Genomic DNA, 14,663 nt, shown 5'->3' with positions numbered 1-14,663 from the left:
TCGTCAATTTCCTCACCCTTTCCTCCTGATCTTGCCGACGGAACCCAGGTCCGACGCACGGCCGCGTCTGATCGCCGGCTCCTTGTAGCGAGACGAACCTCCGACTTCCTCGACATCTCCGAAGAGGTCTCACCGGCGGTGTCCTTCCTCAAACACGCCGCTTCGCCAGGGAATCTCTGGTCAGGTGGCGAGATCTGGGTCCTGTGGAGGCGGGAGTCGAGTAGTTTGTTCTCGAGCTCATCGTGGTTGAGGACTGCGCTGCCAGCGGTGGTTTATCCACCCGAGCTCTAAGGCTGAGGTTCTCCGTCAAGATTCCTTCGTCGACTGTGATGAATTTCGTCATTAAGGTAAGTGGAGGTGAGGATTGTTTCAATTAGGGTTTTGGTAGCTGTGGGATTTGTGGCTTGCGGCCAGGACGAGAGATTGGACTGATTTTGGTTCGGTTCTGGCAGTGGCTTGCTGTGAGGGGCTCGGCCACAACTCTCAGCAGCTGTTCTTCACCCGGGAAACATCAGGTAAGGTCTGCACCACTCCAGAAGTTCGATTTGTAGATCTAGGTGATGAATTCGGTGAGAATTGGGTGTTGATTAATGTGATTGTACAAATTATAGCTTTGTGGAAACATTAGATTGCCGGTTTGATAACGAATCCTACGTTGAGAGTGGGGATCAGATCTAAGATTGTGGGAGGTGATTAAGGTATGTTTTGTTCAGGTAATAAATTATAGTGATCCTATTAGAAGTTTGGAATTATGTTAGTATTGTTCTCAGAAGATTGATAGCGGTAGATGTAGTTAAAGAATGTGACCATTTCTTGTACTGTATCAGTTCATATGGTATCCATGCATGTTTAGAATACCTCTTGTTGATCGGTTTCAGCTAGAATTGTGGGATCTGAGTGCATAGACAGATTAAGGCTTGGGTCTAGTGTTAAGTAGTTTAGTGTGGTTTCGTTTGGATAATAAATGGAACTCGGATCAAATTCACCTGTCGAGTACATTAGTAAAGTTAATCAGTTGCATATATATTTAGCTAAAATTTATACGTTGACACAGGACTTTGTTCGGGACGAGCGTCGTGATGAGATTGACGTTGGATTCAGCCTACATTTGAGGAGGGTACTTTTACTTGTTTCGTTAGTTATTGTTCTTGGTGCATGAGTAGCCCAGATAAAGTAGAGTTTATCTTCACTCCACTCATTTTATTTCTTGTGCTTGATACTTTATCCACTCAATCTTTGAGATGCTCACTTCCGTATCTATACAGTCTCCCGTTGTTATTCATGATAACTAGCAGATACTATATGTCATGTTTACCTGTTTGACTACTGTTAATTTATGCTTAGAATTGAGCATGCGGATTCATGTAGCATACCTGATTTTTGTATATATATGATGACTGTTGCATTATTCGCATCATGTCATGCATGCATCGCCGATGACCTTGGCTCCCTTGTGGTTGAGACGGTTATTGGCCAAAGCTGCACGCTCTACCACTCATGGGTAGTGGCGGCTGGAGCGTGCCGCGTGTCCTGTCGCACTGCACTCGGTCACTCATGGGTAGTGGCGGCTGGAGTTGTGAGCCGCAGGGACCCTATTGCTATGTAGCTATTTAGCTACTATGCTAACTGTCCACTCGGTCACTCGAGAGTAGTGGTGGCTGGAGTGTTGTACAGTTGTCATCGATCCGGCCTCTCGACCATACAAGGGTCGTGGTGCAGAGAGGTGGACGGGGTGACCATTCGTGCATACGTTGGTTCTATTATACCTGCTTCTGCTGTTATACCACTCCTGCTACTACTGACTGGATGAGGATAGAGCGCGTATACCACTGTTGGCAAGGTCCGTCAAGGACAGGGTTACTCTATACCAGGGCGGAGCAGACCCCTGGGCTGCTCGTAGCTGGTTGAAGAATTTGGGAAGCACATCGATCTAGATTTGCGATTCATCTAGGAGGTACTCGCATGTACAGGGATCTGAAACGATCATACTGGTGGAATGGTATGAAGAAGGATATTGCGACATTTGTGGCGTAGTGTTTAGTTTGTCAGCAGATTAAGGCAGAGCATCAGAGACCAGCTGGGTTACTGCAGAAGATAGAAATACCAGAATGGAAATAGGAGCATATCACGATGGACTTTGTGGTAGGACTACCCCAGACCTAGAAGGGTCATGATGCGATTTGGGTAATCGTTGATCGGTTAACCAAATCTGCAAACTTCTTACCGATCCGTCGGACGGATTCGTTGGATCGATTGGCGGAGTTGTACTGCAGAGAGATCACTAGATTGCATGGTATACCTCTGAGTATTATATCAGATAGAGATCCACGATTTACCTCTCGATTTTGGTGGAGTCTCCAGCAGGCCATGGGTACAGAACTCTGTTTTAGTACAACATTTCACCCTCAAACGGATGGGCAGTCGGAACGTACTATCCAAACATTGGAGGATCTATTGAGATCTTGTGTCATGGACTTCGGCGGTAGCTGGGAGGATCATTTGCACTTGGTGGAGTTTGCATACAATAACAGTTACCACTCAGCGATTCAGATAGCACTATTCGAAGCATTATATGGCAGAGCATGTAGATCATCTACTTTATGGGACGAGGTTGGAGAATCGTTAGTCTTGGGGCCTCAGCGTGTTCAGCGAGATGCAGAGTTGGTTGGCACCATCAGACGCAGAATGTCAGAAGCCCAGGACCGACAGAAAAGCTATGCAGATCAGAGACGGAGACCTTTAGAGTTTTATGTGGACGATCATGTGTTCCTGCGAGTGTCACCTACCAAGGGAGTGAGGAGGTTTGGATTAAAAGGGAAGTTAGCTCCTCGTTACATCGGACCCTTTCAGATACTTGAGAGGATCGGTGAGGTAGCATATCGACTGGCGCTGCCACCTTTACTTGCCGGGGTGCATGATGTTTTCACGTATCCATGTTGATGAAATATGTACCACACCCTACGCATATTTTGACAGATGTCCCGATCACCCTTCAGCCAGATGTAACATATGAGGAGGTTCCAGCGCGGATATTGGATCGCAAGGAACGCCAGTTGCGGAATAAGACCATCCGACTTGTCAAGGTTGGATAGGAGCATCATTCCGATGACGAGGCAACCTGGGAGCTGGAGGATGAGATCCGAGCGCGGTACCCACGGATGTTTGATGAAGGTATGTAAGTTATTTCATTTAATGATTGACTTCGCATGTCGTTGGTCGTTTATTGCATTTATGTCGTAAATTTGGGGACCAAATTATTATTAAAGGGGGAGAATGTGAGATACGGCAAAATAAAATAACCTATAATGATTATTGGGAATTTTTAGACATTTTTCTGGATTTATTTGGAGGACTTATGATAGGGTTTAAGGGGATAAATTATTGGGCTTAAGATGTAGTGGAAATCATGATTAATGGAGGGCTACTTAAGGATTGTGAGAACTTAACCTAACCCAAACCCTACTGCTTATAAGAAGCTACAGTGCTAGCCCTAAATCGTCGTTTTCCCTTATTCCTCCGAACCTTCTGCCTTCGTCGATTTCCTCACCCTTTCCTCCTGATCTTGCCGACGGAACCCAGCTCCGACGCACGGCCGCGTCTGATCGCCGTCTCCTTGTAGCGAAACGAGCCTCCGACTTCCTCGACATCTCCGTAGAGGTCTCACCGGCGGTGTCCTTCCTCAAACACGCCGCTTCGCCAGGGAATCACCGGTCAGGTGGCGAGATCTGGGTCCTGTGGAGGCGGGAGTCGAGTAGTTTGTTCTAGAGCTCATCGTGGTTGAGGACTGCGCTCCCAGTGGTGGTTTATCCACCCAAGCTCTAAGGCTGAGGTTCTCCGTCAAGATTCCTTCGTCGACTGTGAGGAATTTCGTCATTGAGGTAAGTGGAGGTGAGGATTGTTTCAATTAGGGTTTTGGTTGCTGTGGGATTTGTGGTTTGCGGCCAGGACGAGAGATTGGACTGATTTTGGTTCGGTTCTGGCAGTAGCTTGCTTTGAGAGGCTTGGCCACAACTCTCAGCAGCTGTTCTTCACCCGGGAAACATCAGGAAAGGTCTGCACCACTCCAGAAGTTCGATTTGTTGATCTAGGTGATGAATTCGGTGAGAATTGGGTGTTGATTAATGTGATTGTACAAATATAGCTTTGTGGAAACATTGGATTGCAAGTTTGATAACGAATCCTACGTTGAGAGTGGGGATCAGATCTGAGATTATGGGAGGTGATTAAGGTATGTTTTGTTTAGGTAATAAATTATAGTGATCCTATTAGAATTTTGGAATTATGTTAGTATTGTTCTCAGAAGATTGATAGCGGTAGATGTGGTTAAAGAATGTGACCATTTCTTGTACTGTATCTGTTCATATGGTATCCATGCATGTTTAGAATACCTCTTTTTGATCGGTTTTAGCTAGAATTGTGGGATCTGAGGGCACAGACAGATTAAGGATTGGGTCTAGTGTTAAGTAGTTTAGTGTGGTTTCGTTTGGATAATAAATGGAACTCGGATCAAATTCACCTGTCGTGTACATTAGTACAGTTAATCAGTTGCATATATATTTAGCTAAAATTGATACGTTGACACAGGACTTTGATCGGGACGAGCGTCGTGACGAGATTGACGTCGATTCAGCCTACATTTGAGGTGGGTACTTTTACTTGTTTCGTTAGTTATTGTTCTTGGTGCATGAGTAGCCCAGATAAAGTAGAGTTTATCTTGACTCCACTCATTTTATTTCTTGTTCTTGATACTTTATCCACTGAATCTTAGAGATGCTCACTTCCGTATATATACAGTCTCCCGTTGTTATTCATGATAACTAGCAGATACTATATGTCATGTTTTCCTGTTTGACTACTGTTTATTTATGCTTAGAATTGAGCATGCGGATTCATGTAGCATACCTGATTTTTATATATATATGATGACTGTTGCATTATTCACATCATGTCATGCATGCATCGCCGATGACCTTGGCTCCCTTGTGGTTGAGACAGTTATTGGCCAAAGCCGTACGCTCGGCCACTCATGGGTAGTGGCGCTTGAGCGTGCCGCGTGTCCTGTCGCGCTGCACTCGGTCACTCATGGGTAGTGGCGGCTGGAGTTGTGAGCCGCAGGGACCCTATTGCTATGTAGCTATTTAGCTACTATGCTAACTGTCCACTCGGTCACTCGAGAGTAGTGGTGGCTGGAGTGTTGTACAGTTGTCATCGATCCGGCCTCTCGACCATACAGGGGTCATGGTGCAGAGAGGTGGGCGGGGTGACCATCCGTGCATACGTTGGTTCTATTATACCTGCTTCTGCTGTTATACCACTCCTGCTACTACTGACTGGATGAGGGATAGAGCGTCAATACCACTGTTGGCAAGGTCCGTCATGGACAGGGTTACTCTATACCAGGGCGGAGAAGACCCCTGGACTGCTCGTAGCTGGTTGAATTTGGGAAGCACATCGATCTAGATTTGTGATTCATCCAGGAGGTACTCGCATGTACAGGGATCTGAAACGATGATACTGGTGGAATGGTATGAAGAAGGATATTGCGACATTTTTGGCGCAGTGTTTAGTTTGTCAGCAGATTAAGGCAGAGCATCAGAGACTAGCTGGGTTACTGCAGAAGATAGAAATACCAGAATGGAAATGGGAGCATATCACGATGGACTTTGTGGTAGGACTACCCCGGACCCGGAAGGGTCATGATGCGATTTGGATAATCGTTGATCGGTTAACCAAATCTGCACACTTCTTACCGATCCGTCGGACGGATTCGTTGGATCGATTGGCGGAGTTGTACTGCAGAGAGATCACTAGATTGCATGGTATACCTCTGAGTATTATATCAGATAGAGATCAACAATTTACCTCTCGATTTTGGTGGAGTCTTCAGCAGGCCATGGGTACAGAACTCCGTTTTAGTACAGCATTTCACCCTCAGACGGATGGGCAGTCAGAACGTACTATCCAGACATTGGAGGATCTATTGAGATCTTGTGTCATGGACTTCAGCGGTAGCTGGGAGGATCATTTGCACTTGGTGGAGTTTGCATACAATAACAGTTACCACTCAGCGATTCAGATGGCACCATTCGAAGCATTATATGGCAGAGCATGTAGATCTCCTACTTTGTGGGATGAGGTTGGAGAATCGTCAGTCTTGGGGCCTCAGCATATTCAGCGAGATGCAGAGTTGGTTGGCACCATCAGACGCAGAATGTCAGAAGCCCAGGACCGACAGAAAAGCTATGCAGATCAGAGACGGAGACCTTTAGAGTTTTATGTGGACGATCATGTGTTCCTGCGAGTGTCACCTACCAAGGGAGTGAGGAGGTTTGGATTAAAAGGGAAGTTAGCTCCTCGTTACATCGGACCCTTTCAGATACTTGAGAGGATCGGTGAGGTAGCATATTGACTGGCGCTGCCACCTTTACTTGCCGGGGTGCATGATGTATTTCGCGTATCCATGTTGAGGAAATATGTACCACACCCTACGCATATTTTGACAGATGTCCCGATCACCCTTCAGCCAGATGTAACATATGAGCAGGTTCCAGAGCGGATATTGGATCGCAAGGAACGCCAACTGCGGAATAAGACCATCCGACTGGTCAAGGTTGGATCGGAGCATCATTCCAATGATGAGGCAACCTGGGAGCTGGAGGATGAGATCCGAGCGCGATACCCACGGATGTTTGATGAAGGTATGTAAGTTAATTCATTTAATGATTGACTTCGCATGTCGTTGGTCGTTTATTGCATTTATGTCGTAAATTTGGGGACCAAATTATTATTAGAGGGGGAGAATGTGAGATACGGCAAAATAAAATATCCTATAATGATTATTGGGAATTTTTAGACATTTTTCTGGATTTATTTGGAGGACTTATGATAGGGTTTAAGGGGATAAATTATTGGGCTTAAGATGTAGTGGAAATCATGATTAATGGAGGGCTACTTAAGGGTTGTGAAAACTTAACCTAACCCAAACCCTACTGCTTATAAGAAGCTACAGTGCTAGCCATAAATCGCCGTTTTCCCTTATTCCTCTGAACCTTCTGCCTTCGTCGATTTCCTCACCCTTTCCTCCCGATCTTGCCGACGGAACCCAGCTCCGATGCACGGTCGCGTCTGATCGCCGGCTCCTTGTAGCGAGACGAGCCTCCGACTTCCTCGACATCTCCATAAAGGTCTCACCGGCGGTGTCCTTCCTCAAACACGCCGCTTTGCCTGGGAATCTCCGGTCAGGTGGCGAGATCTGGGTCCTGTGGAGTCGGGAGTCGAGTAGTTTGTTCTAGAGCTCATCGTGGTTGAGGACTGCGCTCCCAGCGGTGGTTTATCCACCCGAGCTCTAAGGCTGAGGTTCTCCGTCAAGATTCCTTCGTCGACTGTGAGGAATTTCGTCATTGAGGTAAGTGGAGGTGAGGATAGTTTCAATTAGGGTTTTGGTAGCTGTGGGATTTGTTGTTTGCGGCCAGGACGAGAGATTGGACTGATTTTGGTTCCGTTCTGGCAGTGGCTTGCTCTGAGGGGCTCGACCACAACTCTCAGCAGCTGTTCTTCACCCGGGAAACATCAGGTATGGTCGGCACCACTCCAGAAGTTCGATTTGTAGATCTAGGTGATGAATTCGGTGAGAATTGGGTGTTGATTAATGTGATTGTACAAATTATCGCTTTGTGGAAACATTGGATTGCAGGTTTGATAACGAATCCTACGTTGAGAGTGGGGATCAGATCTGAGATTGTGGGAGGTGATTAAGGTATATTTTGATCAAGTAATAAATTATAGTGATCCTATTAGAAGTTTGGAATTATGTTAGTATTGTTCTCAGAAGATTGATAGCGGTAGATGTGGTTAAAGAATGTGACCATTTCTTGTACTGTATCAGTTCATATGGTATCCATGCATGTTTAGAATACCTCTTGTTGATCGATTTCAGCTAGAATTGTGGGATCTGAGGGCACAGACAGATTAAGGCTTGGGTCTAGTGTTAAGTAGTTTAGTGTGGTTTCGTTTGGATAATAAATGGAACTCGGATCAAATTCACCTGTCGTGTACATTAGTACAGTTAATCAGTTGCATATATATTTAGCTAAAATTGATACGTTGACCCAGGACTTAGATCGGCACGAGCGTCGGGACGAGATTGACGTTGGATTCAGCCTACATTTGAGGCGGGTACTTTTACTTGTTTCGTTAGTTATTGTTCTTGGTGCATGAGTAGCCCAGATAAAGTAGAGTTTATCTTGACTCCACTCATTTTATTTCTTGTGCTAGATACTTTATCCACTTAATCTTCGATATGCTCACTTCCGTATCTATACAGTCTCCCGTTGTTATTCATGATAACTAGCAGATACTATATGCCATGTTTACCTGTTTGACTACTGTTTATTTATGCTTAGAATTGAGCATGCGGATTCATGTAGCATACCTGATTTTTGTATATATATGATGACTGTTGCATTATTCGCATCATGTCATGCATGCATCGCCGATGACCTTGGCTCCCTTGTGGTTGAGACGGTTATTGGACAAAGTCGTACGCTCAGCCACTCATGGGTAGTGGCGGCTGGAGCGTGCCGCGTGTCCTGTCGCGCTGCACTCGGTCACTCATGGGTAGTGGCGGCTAGAGTTGTGAGCCGTAGGGACCCTATTGCTATGTAGCTATTTAGCTACTATGCTAACTGTCCACTCGGTCACTCGAGAGTAGTGGCGGCTGGAGTGTTGTACAGTTGTCATCGATCCGGCCTCTCGACCATACAGGGGTCGTGGTGCAGAGAGGTGGGCGGGGTGACCATCCGTGCATACGTTGGTTCTATTATACCTGCTTCTGCTATTATACCACTCCTGCTACTACTGACTGGATGAGGGATAGAGCGCATATACCACTGTTGGCAAGGTCCGTCAAGGACAGGGTTACTCTATACCAGGGCGGAGCATACCCCTGGGCTTCTCGTAGCTGGTTGAAGAATTTGGGAAGCACATCGATCTAGATTTGCGATTCATCCAGGAGGTACTCGCATGTACAGGGATCTGAAACGATCATACTGGTGGAATGGTATGAAGAAGGATATTGCGACATTTGTGGCGCAGTGTTTAGTTTGTCAGCAGATTAAGGCAGAGCATCAGAGACCAGCTAGGTTACTGCAGAAGATAGAAATACCAGAATGGAAATGGGAGCATATCACGATGGACTTTGTGGTAGGACTACCCCGGACCCGGAAGGGTCATGATGCGATTTGGGTAATCGTTGATCGGTTAACCAAATCTGCACACTTCTTACCGATCCGTCGGACGGATTCGTTGGATCGATTGGCGGAGTTGTACTGCAGAGAGATCACTAGATTGCATGGTATACCTCTGAGTATTATATCAGATAGAGATCAACAATTTACCTCTCGATTTTGGTGGAGTCTCCAGCAGGCCATGGGTACAGAACTCCGTTTTAGTACAGCATTTCACCCTCAGACGGATGGGCAGTCGGAACGTACTATCCAGACATTGGAGGATCTATTGAGATCTTGTGTCATGGACTTCGGCGGTAGCTGGGAGGATCATTTGCACTTGGTGGAGTTTGCATACAATAACAGTTACCACTCAGCGATTCAGATGGCACCATTCGAAGCATTATATGGCAGAGCATGTAGATCTCCTACTTTGTGGGATGAGGTTGGAGAATCGTCAGTCTTGGGGCCTCAGCGTATTCAGCGAGATGCAGAGTTGGTTAGCACCATCAGACGCAGAATGTCAGAAGCCCAGGACCGACAGAAAAGCTATGCAGATTAGAGACGGAGACCTTTAGAGTTTTCTGTGGACGATCATGTGTTCCTGCGAGTGTCTCCTACCAAGGGAGTGAGGAGGTTTGGATTAAAAGGGAAGTTAGCTCCTCGTTACATCTGTCCCTTTCAGATACTTGAGAGGATCGGTGAGGTAGCATATCGACTGGCGCTGCCACCTTTACTTGCCGGGGTGCATGATGTATTTCACGTATCCATGTTGAGGAAATATGTACCACACCCTATGCATATTTTGACAGATGTCCCGATCACCCTTCAGCCAGATGTAACATATGAGGAGGTTCCAGTGCGGATATTGGATCGCAAGGAACGCCAGCTGCGGAATAAGACCATCCGACTGGTCAAGGTTGGATGGGAGCATCATTCCGATGACGAGCCAACCTGGGAGCTGGAGGATGAGATCCGAGCGCGATACCCACGGATGTTTGATGAAGGTATGTAAGTTATTTCATTTAATGATTGACTTCGCATGTCGTTGGTCATTTATTGCATTTATGTTGTAAATTTGGGGACCAAATTATTATTAGAGGGAGAGAATGTGAGATACGGCAAAATAAAATAACCTATAATGATTATTGGGAATTTTTAGACATTTTTCTGGATTTATTTGGAGGACTTATGACAGGGTTTAAGTGGATAAATTATTGGGCTTAAGATGTAGTGGAAATCATGATAATGGAGGACTACTTAAGGGTTGTGGGAACTTAACCTAACCCAAACCCTACTGCTTATAAGAAGCTATAGTGCTAGCCCTAAATCGTCGTTTTCCCTTATTCCTCCGAACCTTCTGCCTTCGTCGATTTCCTCACCCTTTCCTCCCGATTTTGCCTACGAAACCCAGCTCCGACGCACGACCGCGTCTGATCGCCGGCTCCTTGTAGCGAGACGAGCCTCCGACTTCCTCGACATCTCCGTAGAGGTCTCACCGGCGATGTCCTTCCTCAAACACGCCACTTCGCCAGGGAATCTCCGGTCAGGTGGCGAGATCTGGATCCTGTGGAGGCGGGAGTCGAGTAGTTAGTTCTAGAGCTCATCGTGGTTGAGGACTGCGCTCCCAGCGGTGGTTTATCCACCCGAGCTCTAAGGCTGAGGTTCTCCGTCAAGATTCCTTTGTCGACTGTGAGGAATTTCGTCATTGAGGTAAGTGGAGGTGAGGATTGTTTCAATTAGGATTTTGGTAGCTGTGGGATTTGTGGTTTGCGGCCTGGACGAGAGATTGGACTGATTTTTGTTCGGTTCTGGTAGTGGCTTGCTCTGAGGGGCTCGACCACAACTCTCAGCAGCTGTTCTTCACCTGGGAAACATCAGGTAAGGTCTGCACCACTCTAGAAGTTCGATATGTAGATCTAGGTGATGAATTCGGTGAGAATTGGGTGTTGATTAATGTGATTGTACAAATTATAGCTTTGTGGAAACATTGGATTGCAGGTTTGATAACGAATCCTACGTTTAGAGTGGGGATCAGATCTGAGATTGTGGGAGGTGATTAAGGTATGTTTTGTTTAGGTAATAAATTATAGTGATCCTATTAGAAGTTTGGAATTATGTTAGTATTGTTCTCAGAAGATTGATAGCGGTAGATGTGGTTAAAGAATGTGACCATTTCTTGTACTGTATCAGTTCATATAGTATCCATGCTTGTTTAGAATACCTCTTGTTGATCGGTTTCAGCTAGAATTGTGGGATCTGAGGGCACAGACAGATTAAGGCTTGGGTCTAGTGTTAAGTAGTTTAGTGTGGTTTCGTTTGGATAATAAATGGAACTCGGATCAAATTCACCTGTCGTGTACATTAGTACAGTTAATCAGTTGCATATATATTTAGCTAAAATTGATACGTTGACATAGGACTTTGATCGAGACGAGCGTCGTGACGAGATTGACGTCGGATTCAGCCTACATTTGAGGCGGGTACTTTTACTTGTTTCGTTAGTTATTGTTCTTGGTGCATGAGTAGCCCAGATAAAGTAGAGTTTATCTTGACTCCACTTATTTTATTTCTTGTGCTTGATACTTTATCCACTCAATTTTCGAGATTCTCACTTCCGTATCTATATAGTCTCCCGTTGTTATTCATGATAACTAGCAGATACTATATGCCATGTTTACCTGTTTGACTACTGTTTATTTATGCTTAGTATTGAGCATGCGGCTTCATGTAGCATACTTGATTTTTGTATATATATGATGACTGTTGCATTATTCGCATCATGTCATGCATGCATCGCCGATGACCTTGGCTCCCTTGTGGTTGAGACGGTTATTGGCCAAAGTCGCACGCTCGGCCACTCATGGGTAGTGGCGGCTGGAGTTGTGAGCCTCAGGGACCCTATTGCTATGTAGCTATTTAGCTACTATGCTAACTGTCCACTCGATCACTCGAGAGTAGTTGCTGCTGGAGTGTTGTACAGTTGTCATCGATCCGGCCTCTCGACCATACAGGGGTCGTGGTGCAGAGAGGTGGGCGAGGTGACCATCCGTGCATACGCTGGTTCTATTATACCGGCTTCTGCTGTTATATGTCTACTTATACTGTTCTGATACTACATATTTGTTATGTATGCTTGGACAATATTTTCTTTTACAGTATACCTTACATGTGATCTGGGTGATTATGAGTAGTACTCTAGCAGTTTATGTTACCTCAGACTTTATACTAGCTTAGGATGTGGTATTAGGTATGGATATATATATATATACTTTGTTTTACACAATAGTATCTGCTATTTATCTTTCCGAGACTGTATCCTTTTGCATTCCTGTTCTTTATGATACTCATGCACTGTTTATTCTATTACCCGCTGAGTTTTTATACTCACCACCCACATTGGTAATTTCACCAGGTAGCTGATAGCGATACTAGTACACATGGAGGAGGATCCCGACTGTCGGTCCCACATCACTTCCGATGACGGTTTTATGGTTTTGGTTTTCATTTTATTGTGAGTTAAACCTTTGAATTTAGCATTGTAATAATTGAGCTGTGGACTTGTTATTTTGTATTTGATTGTTTTGTCGAGGAGTCAAGCCGGGCCGGCCCGCGGTGAGTTTTTGTTTCTTTATACTTGCTATTCTTGTTTTCCGCTGTGTTTGATTTTACAGCCGTGTGGGCTGCATATTATCTGCGTGGTTGTGATTTAATTTGTATATGTATTATCTGTTGGTGATGTATACCGGTTCCATTTGTCACTGCTACAGGGGAGGTGCTGTCCGATTTTCGTCGGACAACCTTACTCTCGGGGCGTGACATGCAGTCATCTGTCCCTAGCCACACAAAATTTAATGAATTTTCCCATGTTGTCCAGGTACTTCTATAGATTCTTCCTCATGATATTTTTGTTTAGTAGTTCGTAAATCTTAAAATCTTGCTATACCTTGATTCATCAGAGCATGGGAATGAAATTTGAGGTTTACAATCTTCGACTACCTGTTATCAATATGGCCTCACTCAAAGTGTTTTATTAAGATTTTTGAACTTACGCATCACCTTCAGATTTAAGTTAGTTACTTGATTTTCATTGTCTTTGAAGAACTACTGTTATTATATATTTTCCTGGTTTCTTGTCATGGTTATTCCTTATCCTCTATCCTTTATGTACTTTCTTTTGCTTTAGATGCTAGAACAAAAAGCAAACTAATGCTTTGATTGAGGTTATGAAAATTCATAATTTTTTGTGCTCCAGAGACAAATTAGTTCTTAGCGATGGATTTGGATTCAATTCCATCAATAAGAAAAATGAAAAATAGTACTAGACATGATTTTTGTTTAAAAATTCATGCGGGCTATGAAGAATGCTCCTAAACAAGGAGACAACAACGTTAGACAAACATGTTAACAACATTTAACATCAAAGTAGTGTTGTAAATATAGAAATTGATTTTCCTCATTATTATTCTTCTTCTCTGAACTTGAGATAAAAGCTACTGAGGTTCCTACACAATTGGGAGACTTTGCAAAACCAAAGTAACTAATTTATTAGGTTGAAATGATAGATAGATGAGTGATCTCAGTCTTGGCATGACTAACATTTTTTTTTATTTTTTTATGTTCGAAACCTTTCATTTTGTTTTTTTATGGTTCTCTCTAAGATCATGGACCTAGTTATATTTTGACAGCTGAATATGATTCTTTTACTTCATTTGTAACTGCAAATTCAACTTTCTAATACCTTGTGAACCACTGAAGATCCTTATTGCAAGCATTGAAGTAAGCATGCCTTGTTTACTTGTGCTACTTGAAAAACTATCAACATGATCACTAACCGAAGGTAACAAATTGTTTGATTCTTTTCAATTATCACGTGATTGAAGAGTTTGCTAAGAGTCCATGTTTGGAGCACTACAAGAACCTTGGAGCAACTTAACATTTCGAATAAGATGTAGTAGGAGCATATAGAGCCTGCGTTGTGTTCTCTGTATAGAAAAACGTTATACTTTTAATGTAAAAAGAATGTGTGTGTATTTTATGGATACTGTTGTAAGAAGAATATTTATGTAATTTGTAAATATTTGTGTATTTTATGGATCCTATTGAATGAAGAATATTTGTGTATATTTTTGGTTACTGTGGGTTTTTCACTGTTTCAAAAATCAAATTTGTGTTGTCAAAAAATACTGATATTACATCGGTTTTCCACCGCTGCAAAACCGGTGTCATTAACTAATATTACATCGGTCATATATCGCTGCCAAAACTGGTGTTATTAACATAGAATATTACATCGGTTTTACACCGTTGATGAAACAGTGTCGTTAAGTGATACTACACCGGTTAATAACCGATTCGAACACCGGTGTCGTTAAGTGATACTACACCGGTTTTAACCCTATGTCTAAAATGGTGGACCTTTTACATCGCCTTCATAGA

General features: G+C 44.0%; 1 protein-coding gene and 2 long non-coding RNA genes across 3 annotated transcripts; all 3 read left to right on the top strand.

Moving 5' to 3' along the window:
- Positions 1 to 6,076: 6,076 nt before the first annotated feature.
- On the top strand, positions 6,077 to 6,706 carry LOC121994708. Its single transcript, XM_042548652.1, has 2 exons — positions 6,077 to 6,392; positions 6,504 to 6,706. The coding sequence occupies exons 1-2, from the start codon at positions 6,077 to 6,079 to the stop codon at positions 6,704 to 6,706; spliced, it is 519 nt and encodes a 172-aa protein (XP_042404586.1).
- Positions 6,707 to 6,998: 292 nt separating this feature from the next.
- Positions 6,999 to 8,176, top strand: LOC121996193. The gene is made up of 4 exons (XR_006115986.1): positions 6,999 to 7,405; positions 7,511 to 7,573; positions 7,694 to 7,756; positions 8,113 to 8,176. It is a non-coding gene; the product is annotated as an uncharacterized LOC121996193 (long non-coding RNA).
- Positions 8,177 to 8,178: 2 nt separating this feature from the next.
- LOC121996194 lies at positions 8,179 to 12,815 on the top strand. Its single transcript, XR_006115987.1, has 4 exons — positions 8,179 to 10,937; positions 11,043 to 11,105; positions 11,226 to 11,288; positions 12,640 to 12,815. It is a non-coding gene; the product is annotated as an uncharacterized LOC121996194 (long non-coding RNA).
- The last annotated feature ends 1,848 nt before the right edge of the window (positions 12,816 to 14,663 follow it).

This window comes from Zingiber officinale, chromosome 6A (assembly GCF_018446385.1).
Source record: "Zingiber officinale cultivar Zhangliang chromosome 6A, Zo_v1.1, whole genome shotgun sequence".
Lineage (NCBI taxonomy): Eukaryota > Viridiplantae > Streptophyta > Magnoliopsida > Zingiberales > Zingiberaceae > Zingiber > Zingiber officinale.
This window is presented reverse-complemented; position numbering and strand designations above follow the sequence as displayed.

Bases quoted from the DNA above. Each gene is read 5' to 3' on its own strand.
- LOC121994708 (XM_042548652.1), top strand. From the start codon at position 6,077: ATGGCACCATTCGAAGCATTATATGGCAGAGCATGTAGATCTCCTACT. The intron at 6,393-6,503 runs GTGAGGTAGCAT...ATATTTTGACAG, and splicing joins TCAGATACTTGAGAGGATCG to ATGTCCCGATCACCCTTCAG.